Below are 20,538 nucleotides of genomic sequence, written 5' to 3'. Positions count from 1 at the left end.
AGGCACCAGGCCCAGTCTCCTCAGGGCCCGTTCCTCGGCTCCCGTGGTAACTGGACTGCAGCCACGGATCTGCGACGCTGTCTCACGCGGCTGATAATCCGTCCTTGGCGTGCGGGACAATGGGCTTGGTTTTACTGGATTGTGCGCCTTGGCTGGTGGGGATTTTGGATGTCGCCATGGGGCTGGCGGTGGTGCTGGCGGTGGTGCATGGTTACATATGATGAGGGCGGTGCAGCTGGATTTGGAAGGTGGCATTGGCATTGGATTTTAGAGTTATTAGGTCAGAATATTGAAGATAAGATTTGAAATTGAGTATTCAGGCTTTGAGTGTATTGCTTGAAATTGTTGTTGTGGTTGTGAGTATTGTGAGGGAGGTGGTGTTGAGACGGCGGAGATGCGGGGATCGACGCCGAATACGAAGGGGGGGTTACTTTGCGTTGATTGCCACAGATTGCTTGTGGCACTAATATACGGGTTCTCAGGACAGGGCCAATAACTGCGAAGTTTTTGATTAGGCTGTGTTTCGACTACAGTCTGGATATTGTCCGAGGGTTGGAAGGCAGATTTGTTGTACTTGGGTCTTCAGGAGGAGGGATGTCGTGGGCGAGGACCGGTGCGAGCCCGCTCCCATGAAAATACCTATATACCTTTTTACGATGATTGTTCCTGACTTGTAAGCTTTTGCTATAGAGTGTATCTATCTCGGCATAAACATATCAATATTTCGATTTACGGCGCTGTTACCCGCATACTGACGAGAAAATATATATCTGTGAAGGAATGACATCCGGACTACTGAAGCTGTTTGTGACTGACCAACATGTGGCTTACAGATTGAATCCAGATTCAGATCAAACTCAATCGTGCATTCCTTGAGAAAGCCGCCGCAAGTATAGAAGAGTCCAGCCGAGTATTTGGAGTCTCAAGACTCAAAGCCATGTGCGGGGAGACATATCACGTGATCCACATACACCGCCAGTGTTCTCTAAATCTCCCAGCACTGGAGCTGCTCTCTCTGGTTGATAATGTGATTTGGCAAACTATATATAAATTCTACAGATGAATCAAAATTTGACAGAAAGGCCAACCCTCGGCGACTATAACTCAAGAATCTGGAAAATTGGCAAGACTGCGAATTTGTTAGTTGCTTGGAGAATTCTGCTGGAAGTGGTTCATTCTCATCCTGACAAGAGATCAGACCCCAGCGTCAAGAGGTTAGAAATGAACCTATCAGTCGTCTGGACGTCAGCTGTTGCCTCCAAGCAATTGTACCTCTCATAGGCGCTCTGAAAGGATTTGAGCTAGATGTGAAGAGCAGTGTGATCTCACAATCCTTCGTGCTGTGGAGGCCCCAACGGCAGATCCAAGCGGCCCGGCGGGTGATAGGCATGCTGAGGAGGCTGGTGACCTCGCCATGAGGCAAGCTCTGATATCAACGATGTTGTTGGACAGCTTAGCGCTCTGCTATGGTTCATGTCTCTTTGTTCTGGTGGAGCTTCAAGTCGTCACGCCCAAGCTCCTCGGATATCCCCGCATGCTGGGCAGCGCTAGCAGTGAGAGTGTGAGACTCTTCTCCAACTCTTCAGAATCTGAACACCCCACAACCATGAAACCCCTTGCGGTGGACATCTGGGACATCTGTGTTAAATAGGGGAAGCGATCCCATTCTCTTCTCTTATCGGTTTCATTTGCCCTGTTCTCGAGGGAGTGTTGCGATGTGATTGCTTGCTGGTGCTGGGGGTGATTGGCTGTTGAGAATTTACGCGCCCTGCTGTGTCCCGTGACAGCGCCAAGACTGGAGTATGGCAGCATGATTGGCTGATCAGGTGATGAGACCTGCAGGTGAAGAAAGCCATGCAGCCAATCAGAGCGTCGTATCTATTGCTCTGCTCTGCCAGTGCAGTCTTACGACCTTGAGCTCTGGACAGCAAACACTTCGCTGCGAGATGAGACGGCGTTTCGCGCCTGCTCGTTGGGTGTGCTCACCACGCCCACGCCTCGTACTATCAAGTCCAATGTCCGGAATGGGTCTCAGTCCGCTAATTAACAGCGCGCACGCACTGGTCGCCTCGACGGACGGACGCTGGACATGATCCCTGTCCCGTCAGAAGCGCCATCCTGCCCTTGGCAGAAGCTCCCATTGCTTGATGGCTGGAGATTCTGATCGACTCTTGCCGCTGCCTTCATCGCCTGTCTGTCCTCTGCGATAAACTGTTGAAATCTTATTTTGTGGGCAACCTCCGGGCTAAGCGACGTTGAATCGTTGATATACCGTTGCATTCCTCCAGCATCTTGTTGCTTCTGCAGTTTATGCTACTCCTGCAGATCCGCATCACGTTCCTGCCCCCGCGCACCACCCCTCCGCCGCGCCGCCATCATCCCAGCTCACCACCTCGTCCTGTCCCACTAGCTTGCTCGTCTCCTGCATCTTGTGCTGCTCTCGCCTCGCATAATCAATAGGTACTCCTTTTTTCTGCATCTGCGCCTAATTTCCCTTTCCTCCGCCACTCACCTCTCCAAGGGTATTATCTCCGTCTCCTCCGCATACCGCTGTTTGGCCACTGACAGCAATTTCTCCAGACCCAATCCCTGTCAGACCGGACCTCGACATCTCGTCCAGTGACACTCGACGCCCTGTTCTCGGATCGATTCCGGAATTGCCCCGTCCATGCCTTTCCTGCCTGAGCGGTGATGCTTCTGATACTCTCAACTCCGTCACGTCGGCCTTACCTCCTGAGTCGTACCGCTCGCCGACTTTAAACTGTTGCATTGCCGGAGGTGAGACTGGTGTTCGGGGATTTTGAGGATAATGGTCGAAGTGGCATGGAATAGAAGCCCACCGTCCAAACCTTCGTCTGTCGCCTCGTCCATGCCGGTCCAATCGCAGGTGGTTGCCTCGCAGTTCGAAGCGTGTGCATCGACCGCTTCGCTGTTTCTGTATGCTCAGGGCTCGGCAATCCTGTGCCTGCATCATGATACGCTTGCGTTGGAACGTCGGTTCGAGAACCACAAGGAAGAGGTTGTCTTCATCTCCGTTGATAATGTGAGCGAGCGTGGAGCGGGAAGATTGGTGGTTAGCTACGATGCGAGCAAGACAGCTATAATCTGGGATCTGTTTACGGGAAGTGTCATTGCCCGGTTCGCTTCGTTTGAGGAGCTGAAGGCTGCATCATGGATGCGGAATGGAAACGTCGCTTTTGGTATGCCCTCTTCCGCAATTGATTGCTATGCTAACTTCGCTAGGAAATGAGAAAGGTGATGTGATTCTCTTCGAGCCGTCTACATCCGACAATGTCTCCTGCCGTACCATCTTCGACCCGGTGACAGCATTGGCACCCGCCTCCGACTGTCGAACCTACGCAATTGGGTGCGTAGTGACCGATACAACTGCAGGCGAGAACTGACAGAGATAGGTATCAAAATGGATCGATCTTGATCGCAACCCTCCTTCCGACGTTCACGATCCTACATACGATGACCACCTCCCGCGGACCATCACCGATTGTCTCGTTAGCATGGCATGCATCGTCGTCGAAGCAAAAGTCTGATATGCTGGCGACGATGTCTGCTAATGGGGATTTGCGGGTGTGGAGCGTTGCAAAGCCTCCAGGGAAAGAGGTACCCCGAGTGATTCGTGTTTTGAAACGTTCCGACGCTTCCTCATCGTCAGAGCCGAAGTGGATGGGCTGGTCTAAAAACGGAAAGATTATTCAGTACTTAGATGGGTGAGTACTATGAGACCGTTTATTGGATTCGTACTGACCGGCATAGCGAAACCTGGGCATGGGACGTCAAAACGAAGCACATCACGTACGAGCCAATCCCTACGATCGATAACCCGCGCGGAATTGCAAATTACGGACCAACTGCGGCACTCTTTACTCTCGGTCCACAGTACACAGTGCAGCAATATGATCTCGAGAACCCCGCAATAGTAGCGAACGTACAACATCCCCCGACGAACTCCATGACCGCTGCTTTGGACCAAATGAGGGCCCGAACCAAATCGCCCCGCACGCTGCAAGATCCTCCGGAAATGCGAGAACCGAGCTCCACGTACGGCACGAGACGTCGTACGCCATTCGATCCGAGCGGTATCGAGGTCGTGAAGCAACAGCGAGCGGAGCTGAGCAGTCCTGAATCATCACGAGGCCGTGCAGCTTCCGTGAGCTCTAAAGCGTCCTCGGATAAATACAAGCCTGGCCCGTTTTCTCCTCCGAGCCGGTCCGCTCATACTGCAACTTCATTCTCAATGACATCTGTAGGAGGGGGCAGAGAAACACCACAGCCGTCATTCGCATACGCCTCGTCAGTCTCAATGTCATCGGTCAAAAGCTCTCGACCAGGCTCGCGGCTGCGAAATGAAGTGCAATTCAGTCCTGCCGATAAGAATGTCGACCTGTTCCCCTTCACTCGCGCCCGGCTCAACGATGTGCCATATAGGTCTCAGCAGCCTCTCGACGAAACCCGGATGACTCCGGATGATTTGCGGCGACAAATGTTGAGTATGGTGTTTGGCTGGGACGGGGACATCGAAGCCCTGATTAAGGACGAGTGTATGTACCATTTTTCTCTGAAATGACACTGGCTAACAAGATCAGTATACCGTCATCCCCCAGGTGGTGCAGCCGCAATTCTTCTCGGACAGTGGATTGACGAGTCGGACACGGATCATATGGTCTCGATGATCAGTTCTGGACCAACGTCCATTGGTGATTGGATGCTACTCGCTTTAAGCCAGATGAACGGTCAGTCCCAGGCGAATAAAGTTGGACAAGCCTTTGTCCAGAAACTGCTAGAAATCGGCGACGTTCATACCGCAGCTACGATTTTGATTGGGCTTGGAGACAGAGATGACGCAATTGAAGTCTACGTTTCGCAGAACTACTATATGGAAGCCATCCTCATGACCTGTCTTGTAATGCCTACCGACTGGCAGCGACAGTCATATTTAGTCCGGAGATGGGGAGAACACGTTGTTGCGCACTCTCAGCAACAGCTTGCCATTCGCTGCTTCATGTGCACTGGTGTGGAGCCTTCTGATCCGTGGGCTTCTCCTGCTGTCCACCAGGCAAACTATGGAGATATCATTCCTGGACGCTCGCCCATGGCGTCGCCAGAGCCGGCATACCAAAACCCTGCCAGTCTTCTGCACCCGAGCTCGCAGTCCGCGGCTGCTAATCGACAGTCACTCAAAGCTCCTTCGCTCAAACTTATCACCAGCTTCGACGCGCAACCGAACCAGCGCTTCCGCTTCCCTGGATTGAAGTCTGATGATAGAACACCTACCAACGCGCCCGGTGTGACTCCAATTGCCGAATCTGCTGCCGGTAGCTCTGCTATCTCGCCCGGAGGGTTTGGCTCGTACAAACTGAACAACATTCAGAGTCTCAACAATGCTATCAACTCTCGATCTGGAACCCCTGGCTTCCCAAAGCAACGTCTGCCGTCTATCGGAGAGACACCAGTGGATGTTCACCCTCCGACTTTCATGTTCAAGGAATCGAAGAAACTGGTTGATTATGGATCCACGTCGGAGAACGATGATACGAGCCAAAGTCAGCCTCAAGAGTCGGAAGAGGATCTGGGCTTGCTGCCGTCTGCTCGCTACGACCCTGAGGAGGGTTTTAAACCCAGTCCACAAACTGCTGTTCAAGCAACCGCGGACAAGTTTGCGACGATCAAAGGACTTCCTTCACCGACTCCTGGTATCTTTGAAGCTCTACGCGAGCGATCAGACAGTCGCCTCAGCACTAGGGACCGAAAGCCAGATGGCTTACAGCTGCACTTCCTACCCGGAGAGTCTTCTCACGATGAAATGGATGTGGGTGCTAGCTTCAGAAGTCCGCCGTCCACCGCCAATAGCTTTAGCACGACCAAAAGCCCAAGTGTGAGTGGACGAAGTATCGATCAGTATATTAACAGCTTAGATGAAGCGAGCTACCATGTCCGGAAACAGACTGGCCAGCGCCGCGGAAGACGAAATACGGAAGACTCGACTACACTGAGCGCGCGCAAAACTAAATCGCGAACGGCGTCTAATGACACTCGTGGACGGAACGAGAAGCGCTACGTTCAGCCTGCGAAGCGATCGCCATCTTCACCCGTTCCAATGTCTCCTGAAGAGCTGGCTCAGTACAGCGCGAAGCATACCAAAGCTCGCAGTACTAGCAGAGTACGCAAGCCACGATCGAGGAATTCGTCCGAGCGCCGCCAGAACCGTTCTACTAGTCGACACACAGCTGGCCGACTTGACGCCAATGAGCCGTCCAATCGCGGCCGCAGCTCTGACAGACAAGGACTGCGAAATATTTCCCCACCCTCTCCTGTGCCAATGACCAACCCGGAAGATGCGCTCAAATTTGTTGCTGGTGACCGGGAGAGGAGGAGCCGTCAGCGCAGCCGGAGCCGACGTCCGTCCACTTCGCGACGCGAGCCTTCTGCTGATGGACGAAGGACTCGACCGCAGTCTCGAAACCGTCAAGAGGTTGATTCAAGAGCTGCGGAGCCAGAACCCACACTGCCTGAGCAGCCCAAACTCCCTGAGACGCAGGAAATTGAGATACTACCTCAGGATGCCGATGTGATACCCGTCCCTATCCTTTCGCCTGCCGCTGTCGCTGAACTGCGGAGGAAAGAGCTCGCTGCTGCTGAGTTGGAGGCGCGACGTCTCTCGCTCGCTCGCAATCCCTCGGCACCCAACATCCCTTTTCCGGGAGAGATTCAGTATACCCGTGGCGTGTTGGAGAGTCCTCCCTTCTCCATGCAGTCGTTCACCCCTCGCACCCCGGGTCGCACCATGATCCCTGCGAAGACCTCGCCAGACTACCCCAGCAGTTCAGACTCGAACTCGTCTCGAGCTGGCGTATCCCTAGGCCTCCCGGCGACACCGCGCGCAATGCGCCATCCGAAGTACAGCGGTGCCTCAGATTCCGAACCCATGCCGCCTCCACCACCCCCTCCTCCTTCCGCCCCTCCCCAGACCGACACAGCACCGCTTCTGCTCAGCGACGCCCGCTATCAAGGCGAAGCCGAGCGCATCCCCCGCTCAATGTCCGTCCCAGTACCCGACTTCCAACCTCCAACCCGACCCCTCGACATGCCGATGCATCCGCATTTTAACCCGAACCTCCCCCGCAGCCGTTCTTCCGACCGCAACCGCAATATGCACCGCAGACAAAGCTCGCGCGAGCTATCCACCGCGACAGCCGGAAATACCAACTACAACTACGGCTCCTCTCCTGTCACCGTGAGCATCGAAGAAGCGATGGAGAAAGCCATGCCGCCAATTCTCCCAGAGCTACAACATCTCAATCTCACCCCACCTCCCCCGCCGCCACCACCAATCCCTGTCTCTGTAGCCTCGTCTCAACGTGAATCCTCCGGAACGATCGATATCGCCATAGACAACGAGAACCTCGGTCGTCTCCTGCCTCGCGCGATGACTGCGGGCCCGGCACTAAGTAACGGCTCGGGTTTGAGCGGTGGTTTTGGTGTAAATAACGACACCAGACCGCCCCTCGACCGACGCATGTCCCTCGAGCATCGACGGAACCGGAGCGTGAATGAGAGCTTCAGTTCGAAGATTAGGAATCTGGCGAGGAGGGGTAGTCGCGGGAGCGATGCTTGGGGGTCGCCGCCTCAAGTGCAGGTGCAGCATGGGTATGGGTTTGAGGGGGTTGTTAATGGTGGAGATGGGAGGATTTGAGTTGTTGTCGTGAAGTTGCGTTTCTTGTGATGTTTATGTTTATGTTTATGGATTTTGATTCTCGAATTTGGTTACGATGTTCTTTGGATTTGGATTTGCTATGTTGTTATCACGATTGACGAATCTCTTTCTTCTCTTCTCATCATGCGCTACTCTAGCCATCCTTTTTTTGCTTTCGTTTGGATTATATTTGCGTCAGATCATCAGCATGCTGTTTTCGTTTCTATTTGATTAGCTTTTCTTATACCCTCTTCTCTTCTCTTCTCTTTTTAACTTGAGATGCTCTTCTCATCCTAATTGACTCGACTCGACTACATGTGAATCTAAGTTGACCTGGTCTGGACTTTACTTGGATTATTTTCGTTTCTACGATACAGACTACAGACTCAGATGGATATGGGTATGGACATATTACGGGCACAGGACACAGCACACGACGCGCAGGAATTTTTCTATCTCATCATTTCCTCTACATTCTATTCTGTTTCATTTCTTCCACTGGCTCATTTCTTTTCCCATCCTGTCTCTCTTCCAGACTTAGCGTACATAGTCAAGATTGCCCGCGAGGGTGCGAGAAAAGTCTATTTATTTTGTCTATTTTCTATCCTACTCTATTTTACTATACAGACTACTTTCTTCCATACATGATACGGAGGTTTGATTGAGGTGAATTGTATCTGCCCGGGACTGTAATGGGGTTCATATCCAAATTGAATACTTTGCGAGGGTCAAATCACATTGAGTGGAGGAGGAAAAGGGGAGTTTGGAGGTATACGACGAGGTATTTAGATAGCTACCTTGGGAGCTAGCTAGGTCTCTACTCCAGAGATCATTTTAGGAACCGGGATAGACGGGAGATGCATGATGGCCAGTGACCCCATGGAACAAGAATGAGAATGAGAATAAGAATGAGAATACAAAAGTACCGTACATCGCTAGATCCATACATAGTAAACTACCCTACACGGACATAGAAGTCCTTCGCCCGAAATCTGAAACCCGATATCCAACCGAGATTGTGGTCGTCCCATGTTTTCTTGCTTTCTTACCAACCGCTGCCTAATGGTAGTTGTTCAAGTTTATTTCCACCACCCAGAGCTCTTCCCGCTTCCACTTCCACTCCCACCATCGGAATCTCCAGATTGATTCCGCTCCGCGTCGAGCATGCGGTTGAAATCCGCCTGCGCGCGGTCTCGGTCTTGTTGTGCCTGGCTGCTGAGTCCTGTGTTCGAGCGGTCGACTCCGTCCCAGGTGCTGTTTGATTGTGTGGTTGGTGGGTTCTGGGATTGGTTCTGCTGGCGGATTCGATCCCAGGCACTGCCTTGGGATGGGGATGGAGATTGGGAGTAGCCTTTTGCCACGGGACTGGCGTCGTCATCGCCGAAGAAGGAGGTAGACTTTTCGGTGTCGCGCGGTTGGGTGGTTTCGCGTGTTGGTCGGGGATATGTGGAGTCGGTCGAGGGGGAGTAGCTGTTTGAAGAGGTGTAGTCGTTTGAAGAGGTGTAGTCGGTCGAGGAGGTATTGTAAGATTGTGGGGTTGTGTAGGTTCCCTGTGACATCGGCGAAGGATTCTCAGGAATAGCGTCGGGACCACCCTGCTGTCCCAGCAGCTCTCTCTCCTTGTGTTTCACCATAACGTTTTGCGTTTGCCGCTTCCGTACAACCTCCATGTCCTGACGTCTGAACTCCTCTCTCCAGCCCTGTACCCTGGGGTCGGTGGCCTGTTCAGTGGCAAGGATGACGCCCGCAATGACTCCCGAAAAAATCCAGCCGCCTAGGCACCAGCTGGTCAATCTGGAGAGAATCGACAACCCATAGTGCTGGAACCGCACCGGGTCCAGCCGGCGCATATTCTTCATGCCTTCGAATAACAACTTGGGGATGGAAAGACCCTCCTGGAAGAGTGGCGCAAACTCAATTGGCATTCCCATCTTCCACGCCCATCTCGACGCGTGGATTGTGCCGGTTATTGCGCCGAGGGGGAGGCCGGACCGGCTGTAGTAGAGTGCTTTTGAGGTGCTTTCAATGGTGAAGTCGAGCTCTTGCTGCGTGATGGGCCGGTTCACGTAGAGACTGCGGTTCTCGATCTTTTTGAAGAGTTCCTGTATGATATGGTTGTGCCATTTGGATTTCCCGAAGAAGCCGAAGTAGAGGGTGATGAAGTCGGGGCGGTGCATGAGATCGGGCTTGAAGTGGGCATCTGGTTGGAGGGCTCGAGGTAGGTTAAAAGGACGGGGCTCGGTCGAGGTGAAGTAGGCCGGAAGGGATACACCCTCAGCCATTGTGTTGACCGTGGTGGAAAGACGGAGTTTGTCGTGAGGAGAATCGAGGAGAGGAGAGAGGAGAGCTCTGGCCGAGTGCGGGGAGCTACCTATCACGTGAGGTCTTGGCTGGCTGGCTTGTTATCCCCGATTCCCTCGTGTCCACTGTCAAGACTTTGTCAAATGTTTGCACTTTCATTGGCAACAACTCCTGAGTTTGCATTATGGGTCTGCTCTGACTCGAGCATCCTCTCAGATGCCTCACCCAGATGCTTGGCTTGTTTGTGAGGAGGATCCCCCTGAGGTGACTCACGGCCTTATTCCCAATGCGGCTCCCGACGAAGGATTCATCTATCTTGCAAACATCTCAGCCTCTTCGCGATCTTGATACCTACAGTTGGTACTTCGTGCCTGATACCAGAAGAAGGCTTAGATACAGGGCAATGGTTCAAGATGGAGGTCTATCTGCAATCTTTTCTACCACACATCCATCATGCCTATCATCAGCGACCTGACCATTGATACCTTCAAGTTCAACCCCGACAATTTTGCCGAATCAACCAAGCAGGCGAACAATATCCTCGAACAAGTGAGCACCAATGGCCCAAAGTGGTTTGAGGTCGGTGCCGCCACATATCGGAAGATGCACTATGAAGGCAAACTAGCATTGCCGGCACCTGTCACTTTGCCGAATGCAGTTTCTTTCTCGATTCCTTCTCGAGATGCAGGTCGAGACATCCCGATTCGAGTCTACAAGCCTGACAATGGTGTCTCGAGTAGGGGTGTATTCATCCACATCCACGGAGGCGGATTCGTCCTGGGTGACGAAAGGAGGTATGTAGCAGTGAACCTGATTGAATATGACTCTAATATATCGATAGCTTCGACCAGACGCTCGAAATGTACGCCAACAAGACCCATCTAACCACAATCTCAATCGGCTACCGCCACGCCCCGGAACACCCCTACCCTCACCCACTCAACGACTGCATCGATGCAGCCGAGTACCTAATTGACCATTCGACGGAGTATGGTGCTGTCAAATTCATCGGCGGCGAATCAGCCGGCGCAGCTCTTTCTGTCTTATCAATGCTACATCTTCTTGCTTCGCGACCAGAGCATGCGTTCTCCGGACTAGTTCTTCAATTTGGGCTTTACGACCTCTCAATGGGCCTTCCTGCTGTCGTAAACTCGACAAGACCGCTCATGATTAATCGCATCGCGGTGCAACACTTTATGGATGCGCTTTTACCCGGGCTGTCCACCGAGGAGCGCCGTAACTCAGCCATCTCCCCGCTTTTCGTCGATCTGCAGTCCCTGGCGAGAAATTCGAAAAGGGGACTTCCGCCGGCGCTCTTTGTAGTCGGCACAGAAGATTGTCTCCTCGACGATAGTCTGCTTTTCGGGCTGAAGTGGAGTGCTGCTGGGGCGGAGAGTGTGGTGAAAGTCTTTCCTGGCGCGCCGCATGGGTTCACGGTTATACCGGGGTTGGAGGTTGGAGAGGAGGCGAGAGGGGTGTGTGTGAACTTTGTGAATGAGAAGCTGGAGTAGGTGGAGTAGACAAGGATATGCTTTTCCATGCCATGGATTGACGGAAGTAAAGGGAGTCTTAGTTGCACATCTCGACTAGATAACTTGAATGTGGTACCATAAAACTGAGCGGTAGGTAAGGAATCACACGCCATTCATCTTGAGCAAAGACAGTTGTGCCCCCCAGAGGCCTGGAAATTCGAGCTACACCTACACTAGAAACTAGATCGACCGCATGCAGCCCACTGGGCGCTGGGATAAAGTCCCTCCAGTAACAACCCCCTAAGAACTCTCACAAAGTCAAAGCACAATCAGATGTCCAGCTCGAAGATCAGTTCTCATGATATCTCCCTAATCTCTCATGCACACATCTCACCGACAAGTATATGGCAAGCTTCCTTTAGACTGTCAGTATACCCTCCACGCATCACAAATCCCACCCACCTCAAACAGCCGTCAGCAACCCCGGCCGATACGGAATCAGATTATAATCCCCCTGGAATCCCGGATCCCTTCCCTGATACAACAACTGCAACGCACACACATCAACCGGGAACGTCTGATCAGGCGAGGACCGGATCAAATCGCCATGACTGATATCATTCGTCCACTCGGCACTACTCGCAACATTCGCCTTCCCCGCGAACGGCGACCCCTCATTCCCTGCCCCGGACTGCTCCGTCCAAACTCCAGAGAGAGAAGACGCCGTGAAAGACCGGAAATACCGCCCCGTGGTACCGATCGCTTCGACGATCATAAGGTATTTGATCCCGCTCGATGATGAGTCGTGGTTTGTAAGCGTGTAAACCTGCACGGCCTCAAAGAGGTTTTCCCTTGTATCACTAAGAACAACCTCTGCGGTGGTACCGAAATCACCAGGAAACTCAGCCAGGGGCATGCTGGCGCGATAGATCTTGCCGTTGTCCCCCGCGAAGAAAAGATACATGTTGGTTTCATCGCCGATGAGGGTTTGGTCGATGGGGCCGGTGTCGGATTCCCCGTCTGCCAGTGTACCGGAATACAGAGGGTATGCTGCAGACCATCCGTTTGCGTTCGTTGGGTCGGAGGATGTCTTGTAGGAGAATGCTGTGGGACCCCATTGGTAGGCGAGGATCCAGATATCTTTCGGCTCGAAGTAGAAGAGGGTGGGTGCGACGGTGCCTTCGGACATGGGGGTTTGGGGTGTGGTGGCTAGGTCGGACCAGGAGGTGAAGGGGGAGAAGGCTAGTGAGCCGTAGGAGCCGGAGGTTGTGGCGTAGCTAGCGTAGATGAGGTGTTGGTTGTTGTATGGGACGTGGGTGAAGTCCTTTAGGGAGGCCCAGCCAGGGGAGGGCGATGCGAGGGGGCCGGTGGAAGTCCAGTTGTAGCTTGTTGGGAGGGGGCATTGGGATAGGGCGGTTGGGAGGGTGGAGAGGGTGATGAGGAGGGGGGTTTTGAGGGATTTCATCTTGGGTTTCGGGTATGATAGTTATCTTGAAGATGGTGTCTTGGTGGCAATGGAATGATCGAGGGTGTCTAAGGTCTTTTATATCTACCTACGGTCAGAGGTGATCCGGAGATGAAACGTGCAGAGTGGCATCCGTTTCGAATAGAGCAAAGAGTTACATCGCCGGCTCCACAACAAGGAGAGGAGGATAGATCTGCCTAAAGATGGAGACAGTAGGCTGAAGTCTATACTATGCAGCTGCCAGTGTCGATATCTGCAACCTTGTACAAGACTGATCATTGCATCTCGGCTAGACTTCTACAACTACCGCTAGATACCAAATGCCAACCTATTACCCGACATCCTTGCTACTCTTGCAGCCTGAATAATTGTCTCCCATTGCTACCCCCGCTCTTCCCCGCCTGGTGTATAGGCTAAATGAAAGTGATCTGCACATTCTGCAGTAAGACCCACAATCTAACCCCTTCCAACAAGGAGAAGGTAAACACAGAGGCTCAAGCACACGGGAGATACCCTAAATCTTCTCTCCACGGTATGCCCCTTGAAACACAGCTACCCCATCAAGCTGAGGCATCCACTCTGGTGCATTTCTGTAGTATGCGTGCACCCGGAGTCTTACCGGGGCCGAGACCATCGTTGCTCGTACAACTGTAGCATACCAGTCAGCTTCTTCTAAAGAAAGGCGCAGTGGAGATTTTGAATATGGAGTAAACTCACTGCACAGTGCCTCGGGAAGAGTCTGTGAGTACGCCATAACGGGACTATATGGACGAAGAACTGTTAGCTTGTCTCATCACACTCAGCTAAAAAGGCCCTGGTGATAGGCTCTGTACCTCCCACAAACTCCACAGAACCGGCGCTCCAGCGTATTTCCAGACTCGCAGTTATTGTCCATGTAGCTTGTCAGCTGGCCGTCTACGGTGACGGCTGCCCTAGGGAGGACCAGGTACTGCGCACCAACTATATTATAGATTATAGCCCGTTAATATGAGTGTATATACAGAGGGAGATGTTTTCAATACCTGATCCACTTGACTTGATGCAATTTTCACAGTGGCAGAGGACAGAGGGTAGATCTTGGCCTTCGGCGTATTGGATGGTTACTTTGACGGAGCCGCAGTTGCATGTTGCGGTGCTTTGGAGGGACATTGTAGATTGGATATTAGTTCGAAATAGGTGGTTTGATGGAGGTTTGTATGGAAGAATGATGAGATCAAGAAGCGGGAGACTGTTCTCTTGGTATTTATATAGTTACACGCTGGAGTTCTTAAAGCCCACTGTGGGACAGATATTGCAACGTGGTTATTAGAGTTAGCAGTCTTTCAAGAGCTCCCTACAGTGGGTTTCAAGAATACCAACTTGTGGCTAAGGAATTCCATAAGATTGCTCAGCTCCATGGTAGGCTATGGAAGTTTGAAGTTTGCCTCTTCAAGCCGTTGGTTAGGCGATCAGGCCAATCACACAGGATGGAATATCTAACCCTTTAGCTCACTAAAGCCTCTCCCTCGATATGAATACTCAACACTTCGACACAAGCGAGAGGAGTGGAGTAGAAGGCCGTACTTATCCACGTCTCAGCTCGCACTTTACAAGTTTCCCCAGCCTCGGCATGCAGTCAGAAGCTTCATCAGGAGGCCGAAATTAGTTATTGTGTTTTTTTAGAATATTATTATATATGTAATGGATCCTTCCACACCATCGTCCTCGCAGGGCTGAGGGCTCTGGTATACTTGATCAGTAATCAGTAACCCTAGTTAATGGCACACCGGATGCCACCGCTATCACAAACTTGCCACTATCGAGAAACTTAGTAACAGTCTTCGCTAACACGACTGGAGAATATATCCTAGCTTACGCTTCCACCAACAAGCACTAAACCCTGAAGCTTCAGCAAACTAAAGCGTGGCGACTAGACCATAGCAGAGCAGCCACCAAAGACCCACTCGCCAGAGACAACAATCACTAATCATGATTTCCATGCATTTCTGGCTCTGATTCTGAGGTAGCATATACGCAACTTGCATGCTCTGCCTCCTCCCCGTTTCTGTCTCGCCGTGATACCGCTCAGCCCACACACCCATTGAATCCCGACGCTCAGCACTCCTAGCAACAGCATGGAAAACTACACCTTCACCCGCGCAAACCCCAGCGTCTCCCTCTACACACACAATGCCAATCAGTTCACTACCCCCTCAACACCACAAACACAACCAACGACTCCGACTCCCCCCTCCCTAATCCTCCTCCTCCCCTGGATGGGCGCCACAAAACGACAAACAGAATCCTATATCCGCGGCCACATCACCCTCTTCGCGCCCTCCACGCCGGATTTCCTCGTCATATCCAGCGGCATCTCAGACTTTGTCTCGCTATCGCCTGCAAAGGTTGCAGTGCAAAGCCTAAAGCCTGCCATTGAGGTTCTGAAAAAGTATAAACCGGAAGACATACTGGTGCATATCTTCTCGAACGGTGGGGTGAGGGTGTTTGCAAATCTTGCGAGGGCTTATAGAGCCCATCTATCCAAGAACAGCGTCAAGAATGAGGGAGGTAGGGAAGAAGAGGGAGATCAAACTGGAGGTGAAAACCCGCTCTTCACCCGCCTGGCAATCGACTCCGCTCCTGGCCGCTTGACGTTCGCTGAGACGATGCGCGCTGTCTCTTCTTCGCTCCCTAGAGGCCAACCGCTGGTTAAGTGGCCTGCTTATACGATCCTTGCGGTGATATTAGCGTTGTATCTAGGTGTTAATAAGATCATGGGGTGGAGGGATCCGTTGGCTGTCGCGGCAGATGCGCTTAATGATCCCGAGATTGTGGGAAAGAGTGGGCGGAGGTGTTATTTCTATTCGAAAAGGGATGATGTTGTCCGGGTCGAGATTGTGGAGGGGCATGTGGCTGAGGCGAGGACGGCGGGGGTCGGGAGGGTCGACGTGGAGGTTTTTGAGGACTCGGCGCATGTGAGGCATGTGGTTGCGGATGGGGAGAGGTATTGGGGGAGTGTTGCAAGGTTGTGAGGGGAGAGTGGTGGTAGTTATATGTCTTCTTTCTTACTGTTAGGGTTGGCTTAGGAAAGGGCCCTTGGTCCAGGGCATCATGTTTATTCTGAGCATGATTGGATCTCTCATGTACGGAAGCTTGACAGTGTTGAATATTGCGTAATACCTTCTACTTTATAAAGTATAATGTCAGATGTTGAATTGACATATACCCTCAACCCAGCATCTCATCCATCCTATGCGCACAACTTATCACAACCCCAGCCTCCAGCCCTAACATCTCCTTCCGGCTAGTATGCTCTCAATACCAACTGCCCATCCTCATCCCGAAGTCCACCCCAAAATCCAATCAAGCACACTCCCAAAACTCCCCCGCCGACGGACTCCCCTCATACCTCAACGCGCCCACCGTACACCCATACCCCCCAAACTCACCACACCCCGTCTGTCCATTCCCCATAACAACAACCTGTCGATCGCCACTATCCGCAATCTCCGACCGCAGCGTAATCCCCAGCGGCGGGTCCGTAGTCCCTCCCTCGATCCCATTCAGCTTAAGCTCGTGGCTCACGTCGTTGTTCTCCCAGTTATCCCAGAACCAGGCTTCCGAGCGCGCAGTTTGCCCGTTTGCGTAACCGATTGTTACCCAGCCGCAGGCGGCGCCGCCGCATGCTCCACGTCCGCAAGGGAGGCTGTCGGCGCAGCTGTTTTCTTTGCCGAGGGTAAAGGATGTTATTGTTGAGCAGGGGACGGCGGTGGTGGTGGCTATGAGAGACGCGAGGGGAAAGAGGGCGAGGAGGAACTTTGGGGGTTGCATGGTGGTGGGTGTAGTAAATGAAGGTTTGGTGATGGGGAAGAAAGACTTGTTCTGTGGAAGGTTGGTGCTTGTAGTTCTACACTCGGAGTGAACCTCTCGTGCTATTTATGCTCGAAGACTGTCACGATGACTTGGAGCACATAGGATTCGCTGTCGTCACCTGGCGAGGATATTGAGACAAGGACCGGAGTTGCGAGTAGCGGTATACAGCCCATTGCAACGCTCGACCATGCCTTGAAGCTATACCCCTTGAACATACGCTAGGAAGACCCTGCGGCGGCTTTCCGCCCCCATATCGCCGGATCCAGATCACTCCTAGCTTTTTCGGATTCATTGGCCGGTGCCCTGATGATGGGTTGTTTGAACACGGAACTCCAGTTTGGAGGCGTCCGCCACAATATAGCCCCGGGTGATCTACATGAAGAACCTTGGAAGTATACCCGGGTGTAAGACATATGATGTCAGATTCGCTTTCAAGTTGCAGTTCTGAGTAGTTACTTTGCCAGTGGAGTGGGGATTAGGTCGAACTCATGCACACAGCCAGATGCTGAGCCAGCTAGGTCTTCGGCTGGAGCCCGGACAAACTGGGAGAGACACGCCGGCATTGCCATACAGCCAACTATCACGGTCAACCAGGAATCGAGGTTGAGGCAGAGACTCGGTTCTCCGCTCGCAGTTGTAGTATGACGCTCCCCTCAAGGAGCTGGCTCACCACTTTTGATATCTGGTACTCCAAACTCTCCTTCTGCGACCGACTGCGCAGGACTACAGCCTGCATACATAAATTGCTTCCGATTAGGGATATAATATCGGAACAGGCAATATCAACAGATGCAACTCGTACTCCGCTACGCCATTCGTAAAAAGTTTCATGTTATAGTCCTGAACCTTTCTTCGCCATTCCACTTCCTCACAATCTACCGCAACACCAGCCGCCGTCACGCCCCAGAAGCCTACTCAACAGAGGCAGCAGCAAACCTACTCCTCGCTCGAATCCGCCCTCCACACCGATAAAAGATATACCTATAGCATCTATCAGAATGTACGGATAGAGAAGTAGACCAGCCCAGGACTCACGGAAAAGGAAGCATGACGACGGTCAAAAACGCAACAAGCGACGTCGCCCAATGGTACCCTAGAGTCTCATACACTGTACTCATATCAGACACAATCCCTCTTCGATACAGATCCGAAATAATAGAGGAAAAGGAGAAGACCAACTCTGAACCCCAAACAAAGGAAACGCCGCCGCGAACGAACTGCGCAGGAAGGCATTCGCGGCTAGTGCGCTGGCTGCGTATAGCGGGTATGCGTCGACGAGGAAGGTAAGGATGCTCTGGAAAGCGGAGAAGACACTGTACGCCGTCCGTTAAATCACTGATTCAACTCCATAACAAAGATTTACGCAGGTAGATGGTAGATCTCACCCAATTCCAAAGAACGTACTCCCTATAACCGGCATGATCCAATGAACATCCGAATAGCAGCTCCAGCCAAACCAAAACAACCCCGTCGTAATCAACGGCGCGCCGAAAATAGCAGGGACAAGACGATACTCAGCTGGGAAAGTCTGTGGTTTTGACGATTTATTGTTGCTTTCTGGGTCTGCTTCAGGGTGGGCGGTTTTATAGTTCCGGATCAACCGCCGGAGATTCCAGCTCCAAAGCGGATCGAGAGAGACGCCAATCAGGGTTCCAGCTAGTTGGCCTAGAAATGTGAGCCCGATCTGCCACAGGTTAAATCCGTATGTCGTTGAGAAGACGAGCGGGAATGCGCCGAAGAAGAGGTATAGTGTGCCGTGCATGAGGGAGGTGTAGATGCAAAGGCAGAGACACATTGGTTCGAGAGTTAGGAGGAGGAATGGGCGATACATGGACTTTAGGAGGGTTGCGTTCATGGATGTCTCATTTTTGGCAGATGGCACGGTGGTGACTGGTGATTTTGGGTGTTTCGTTTGTTGCTGTTGCTGGAGATATGGCGCGTATGTCTCGGGCATGAAGAAGATGCAGGAAAGTCCGAGGAGGGCACTCCAGATTATGAGGATGTAAAAGGACCAGCGCCTGGTAGAGCATGTTAGCTACCTATGTAAGGGTGAATGCCCCGTATACTGACCATGAAATGTGGTAGTTGATGAACCCTCCCACCAGCGGTCCAAGCACAGGCCCTGCAAACGCAGTGGCTGAATATACCATCATAGGGAGTTGCAATGTCTCGTAGGTAAACAGATCACTGATAGTTCCACCTGCAACACTCTGAAAGGCGGCACTGGCGAGACCGCTTAGTAGTCGCCCGGCTATCATTGTGGCGAGATTGTCTGCTACGGCGCAGGGGATAAGCCAGATTGTGAACAGGACATATGTTACCAGGTATATGGGGCGTCTTCCATAGAACTAGCAGTAGAGATATTAGCCTCGTCAAGAATTAATCAACTATGAGAAATCGATTCACGACCTACTTCAGAAAGTGGCGCCACAAACATAGGACCTAGGCCCATACCAAAGATGAAAACCGAAAGCCCAACAGTGGCTGCAATCTTTGAGACTCCAAACTGCACTGTTATCTGACCATATGTCGCTGAGTATATCGAGGACGTGTATGTTCTTGACCAAGCCCTAGTTAGCGGGGGCCTCCGCCCGCGTGGGTGATCTCGTGACGTACATGCAGAGAGAGCTTAGCGAGACAATAGCTACCATAACCCACTTGCGCCATGTTGCTATGTTCTTTGGGTTGTTAGGGCTTTCCGCCCATGAGAGCTCTTGAAGCTTGTCGTCGCTTTGCTGGCTCTCCATCTTGCTGCGCTCGGCTAGCCCTAAGCTGCCCAACAGAAACCGCAAGAACGACAGGGACGCAGCACCAGTCGATCGTTAGTTGATAACACTGAGAATACTGAAATCTAGAGCATCTATTATGGAAGACCTTCTGCTATCTTAACTAGGAGACACATTCGGGCAGACTTCTAATCTAAATATCAGCGAGCCGCGGGTCGACTGTGGTACGTCGATGAAGCTGCACAACTAAGCCCAGTTAGGGAGACAAGCTTCCTGCTTTAGAAATTATCAGATCCTTCAAAGTGCCCTCAAATCTGAATCCGCGCGAGAATCCCGAGGTCGAAAGACATAAGCAAATCCCGAGAATGAATATCTGATTACGCTATCTTGAATCCTCACAACTGCCTAAAGGAGACATTGCTGATATAATTCAAGGTACAAGGATGAATACATTCCGAGGGCAACTCGAGATCTCACCGAAACACCCAGTACAATGCTCACAAAGAAAGTCCCCGACCCTGGAACTCAAGGAACAGCTCGTCGGAGACCTCTGGGTTCCGCTTCCATCTTTGGAACACTCATTAGAATTAGAGTAACAAGATTACTGAGACTATATGCCCTCCAAACGGACTTCTGACCCCTTGGCTGTATACTCTGGCGGCAAGGTCCTACTACAGCGTTGATCTACTGCCTAAAAGTCTACGACCTCCCTCCTGGGCGGCGCTATCTTTCCTTATCACGTTGCTGCTTTAAGATGTTGAGTTTGGGGAACTATAAAATTTGGTGATGTGGTTAACGTTACTATTTTAGGAGGAGATTGGCCTACCCCTTCGCCGTTAGTCGCTTAACCTTTGACAAGTATATTTGTAGTTACTCTATACTTACTCCGTCCCCTTTCGTGTCAACACGGCCCCTTCAGCTACTTTGTTAAGGAAAGCCCAATATCCCGTTATGAGATGGTGAGGCAAATCGGTAATAGAGTAGCTGTTGCGACGATATGTTAGATGGGTAAAC

The 20,538-nt window shown here is 51.9% G+C and overlaps 9 protein-coding genes across 9 annotated transcripts; 4 read left to right on the top strand and 5 right to left on the bottom strand.

Annotated features, from left to right (window-relative positions):
• Window positions 1-808: 808 nt before the first annotated feature.
• On the top strand, window positions 809-1,771 carry BJY04DRAFT_198980 (uncharacterized protein). Its single transcript, XM_073712693.1, has one exon. It carries the CDS (start codon window positions 1,415-1,417, stop codon window positions 1,649-1,651), a length of 237 nt encoding a protein of 78 aa, XP_073566920.1. The 5' UTR covers window positions 809-1,414; the 3' UTR covers window positions 1,652-1,771.
• Window positions 1,772-2,422: 651 nt separating this feature from the next.
• BJY04DRAFT_133707 (WD40 repeat domain-containing protein) lies at window positions 2,423-7,903 on the top strand. Its single transcript, XM_073708529.1, has 6 exons — window positions 2,423-2,522; window positions 2,581-3,200; window positions 3,244-3,367; window positions 3,414-3,725; window positions 3,772-4,556; window positions 4,602-7,903. Exons 2-6 carry the CDS (start codon window positions 2,810-2,812, stop codon window positions 7,706-7,708), a joined length of 4,719 nt encoding a protein of 1,572 aa, XP_073566919.1. The 5' UTR covers window positions 2,423-2,522; window positions 2,581-2,809; the 3' UTR covers window positions 7,709-7,903.
• Window positions 7,904-8,574: 671 nt separating this feature from the next.
• BJY04DRAFT_198978 (putative endo-1,3(4)-beta-glucanase) lies at window positions 8,575-10,014 on the bottom strand. The gene has a single exon (XM_073712692.1). It carries the CDS (start codon window positions 9,988-9,990, stop codon window positions 8,788-8,790), a length of 1,203 nt encoding a protein of 400 aa, XP_073566918.1. The 5' UTR covers window positions 9,991-10,014; the 3' UTR covers window positions 8,575-8,787.
• Window positions 10,015-10,157: 143 nt separating this feature from the next.
• On the top strand, window positions 10,158-11,851 carry BJY04DRAFT_133698 (alpha/beta hydrolase). Its single transcript, XM_073708528.1, has 2 exons — window positions 10,158-10,803; window positions 10,851-11,851. The coding sequence occupies exons 1-2, from the start codon at window positions 10,463-10,465 to the stop codon at window positions 11,518-11,520; spliced, it is 1,011 nt and encodes a 336-aa protein (XP_073566917.1). The 5' UTR covers window positions 10,158-10,462; the 3' UTR covers window positions 11,521-11,851.
• A 93-nt stretch (window positions 11,852-11,944) lies between these two features.
• BJY04DRAFT_222420 (alpha-L-arabinofuranosidase axhA-2) lies at window positions 11,945-12,946 on the bottom strand (the record flags this gene model as incomplete). The annotated part of the gene is made up of 1 exon (XM_073717376.1): window positions 11,945-12,946. One exon carries the CDS (start codon window positions 12,944-12,946, stop codon window positions 11,945-11,947), a length of 1,002 nt encoding a protein of 333 aa, XP_073566916.1.
• Window positions 12,947-13,729: 783 nt separating this feature from the next.
• BJY04DRAFT_198976 (uncharacterized protein) lies at window positions 13,730-14,129 on the bottom strand. Its single transcript, XM_073712691.1, has one exon. It carries the CDS (start codon window positions 14,093-14,095, stop codon window positions 13,919-13,921), a length of 177 nt encoding a protein of 58 aa, XP_073566915.1. The 5' UTR covers window positions 14,096-14,129; the 3' UTR covers window positions 13,730-13,918.
• A 931-nt stretch (window positions 14,130-15,060) lies between these two features.
• BJY04DRAFT_230914 (uncharacterized protein) lies at window positions 15,061-15,957 on the top strand (the record flags this gene model as incomplete). The annotated part of the gene is made up of 1 exon (XM_073719387.1): window positions 15,061-15,957. The coding sequence occupies one exon, from the start codon at window positions 15,061-15,063 to the stop codon at window positions 15,955-15,957; it is 897 nt and encodes a 298-aa protein (XP_073566914.1).
• Window positions 15,958-16,288: 331 nt separating this feature from the next.
• BJY04DRAFT_222418 (uncharacterized protein) lies at window positions 16,289-16,756 on the bottom strand (the record flags this gene model as incomplete). The annotated part of the gene is made up of 1 exon (XM_073717375.1): window positions 16,289-16,756. One exon carries the CDS (start codon window positions 16,754-16,756, stop codon window positions 16,289-16,291), a length of 468 nt encoding a protein of 155 aa, XP_073566913.1.
• Window positions 16,757-17,709: 953 nt separating this feature from the next.
• BJY04DRAFT_222417 (MFS transporter) lies at window positions 17,710-19,545 on the bottom strand (the record flags this gene model as incomplete). Its single annotated transcript, XM_073717374.1, has 7 exons — window positions 17,710-17,779; window positions 17,834-17,906; window positions 17,978-18,111; window positions 18,184-18,816; window positions 18,869-19,146; window positions 19,212-19,356; window positions 19,415-19,545. The coding sequence occupies 7 exons, from the start codon at window positions 19,543-19,545 to the stop codon at window positions 17,710-17,712; spliced, it is 1,464 nt and encodes a 487-aa protein (XP_073566912.1).
• Between the last annotated feature and the right edge of the window lie 993 nt (window positions 19,546-20,538).

The sequence above is a fragment of the Aspergillus karnatakaensis genome, assembly GCF_047715665.1.
Source record: "Aspergillus karnatakaensis strain CBS 102800 unplaced genomic scaffold BJY04scaffold_59, whole genome shotgun sequence".
Lineage (NCBI taxonomy): Eukaryota > Fungi > Ascomycota > Eurotiomycetes > Eurotiales > Aspergillaceae > Aspergillus > Aspergillus karnatakaensis.
The sequence above is the reverse complement of the archived record's forward strand: the minus strand, read 5'-3'. Positions and strand labels throughout refer to the sequence as shown.

Bases quoted from the DNA above. Each gene is read 5' to 3' on its own strand.
- BJY04DRAFT_133698 (XM_073708528.1), top strand. From the start codon at position 10,463: ATGCCTATCATCAGCGACCTGACCATTGATACCTTCAAGTTCAACCCC. The intron at 10,804-10,850 runs GTATGTAGCAGT...ATATATCGATAG, and splicing joins GTCCTGGGTGACGAAAGGAG to CTTCGACCAGACGCTCGAAA.
- BJY04DRAFT_198976 (XM_073712691.1), bottom strand. From the start codon at position 14,095: ATGTCCCTCCAAAGCACCGCAACATGCAACTGCGGCTCCGTCAAAGTA.
- BJY04DRAFT_133707 (XM_073708529.1), top strand. From the start codon at position 2,810: ATGGTCGAAGTGGCATGGAATAGAAGCCCACCGTCCAAACCTTCGTCT. The intron at 3,726-3,771 runs GTGAGTACTATG...TGACCGGCATAG, and splicing joins ATTATTCAGTACTTAGATGG to CGAAACCTGGGCATGGGACG. The intron at 4,557-4,601 runs GTATGTACCATT...TAACAAGATCAG, and splicing joins AGCCCTGATTAAGGACGAGT to TATACCGTCATCCCCCAGGT.
- BJY04DRAFT_198978 (XM_073712692.1), bottom strand. From the start codon at position 9,990: ATGGCTGAGGGTGTATCCCTTCCGGCCTACTTCACCTCGACCGAGCCC.
- BJY04DRAFT_198980 (XM_073712693.1), top strand. From the start codon at position 1,415: ATGAGGCAAGCTCTGATATCAACGATGTTGTTGGACAGCTTAGCGCTC.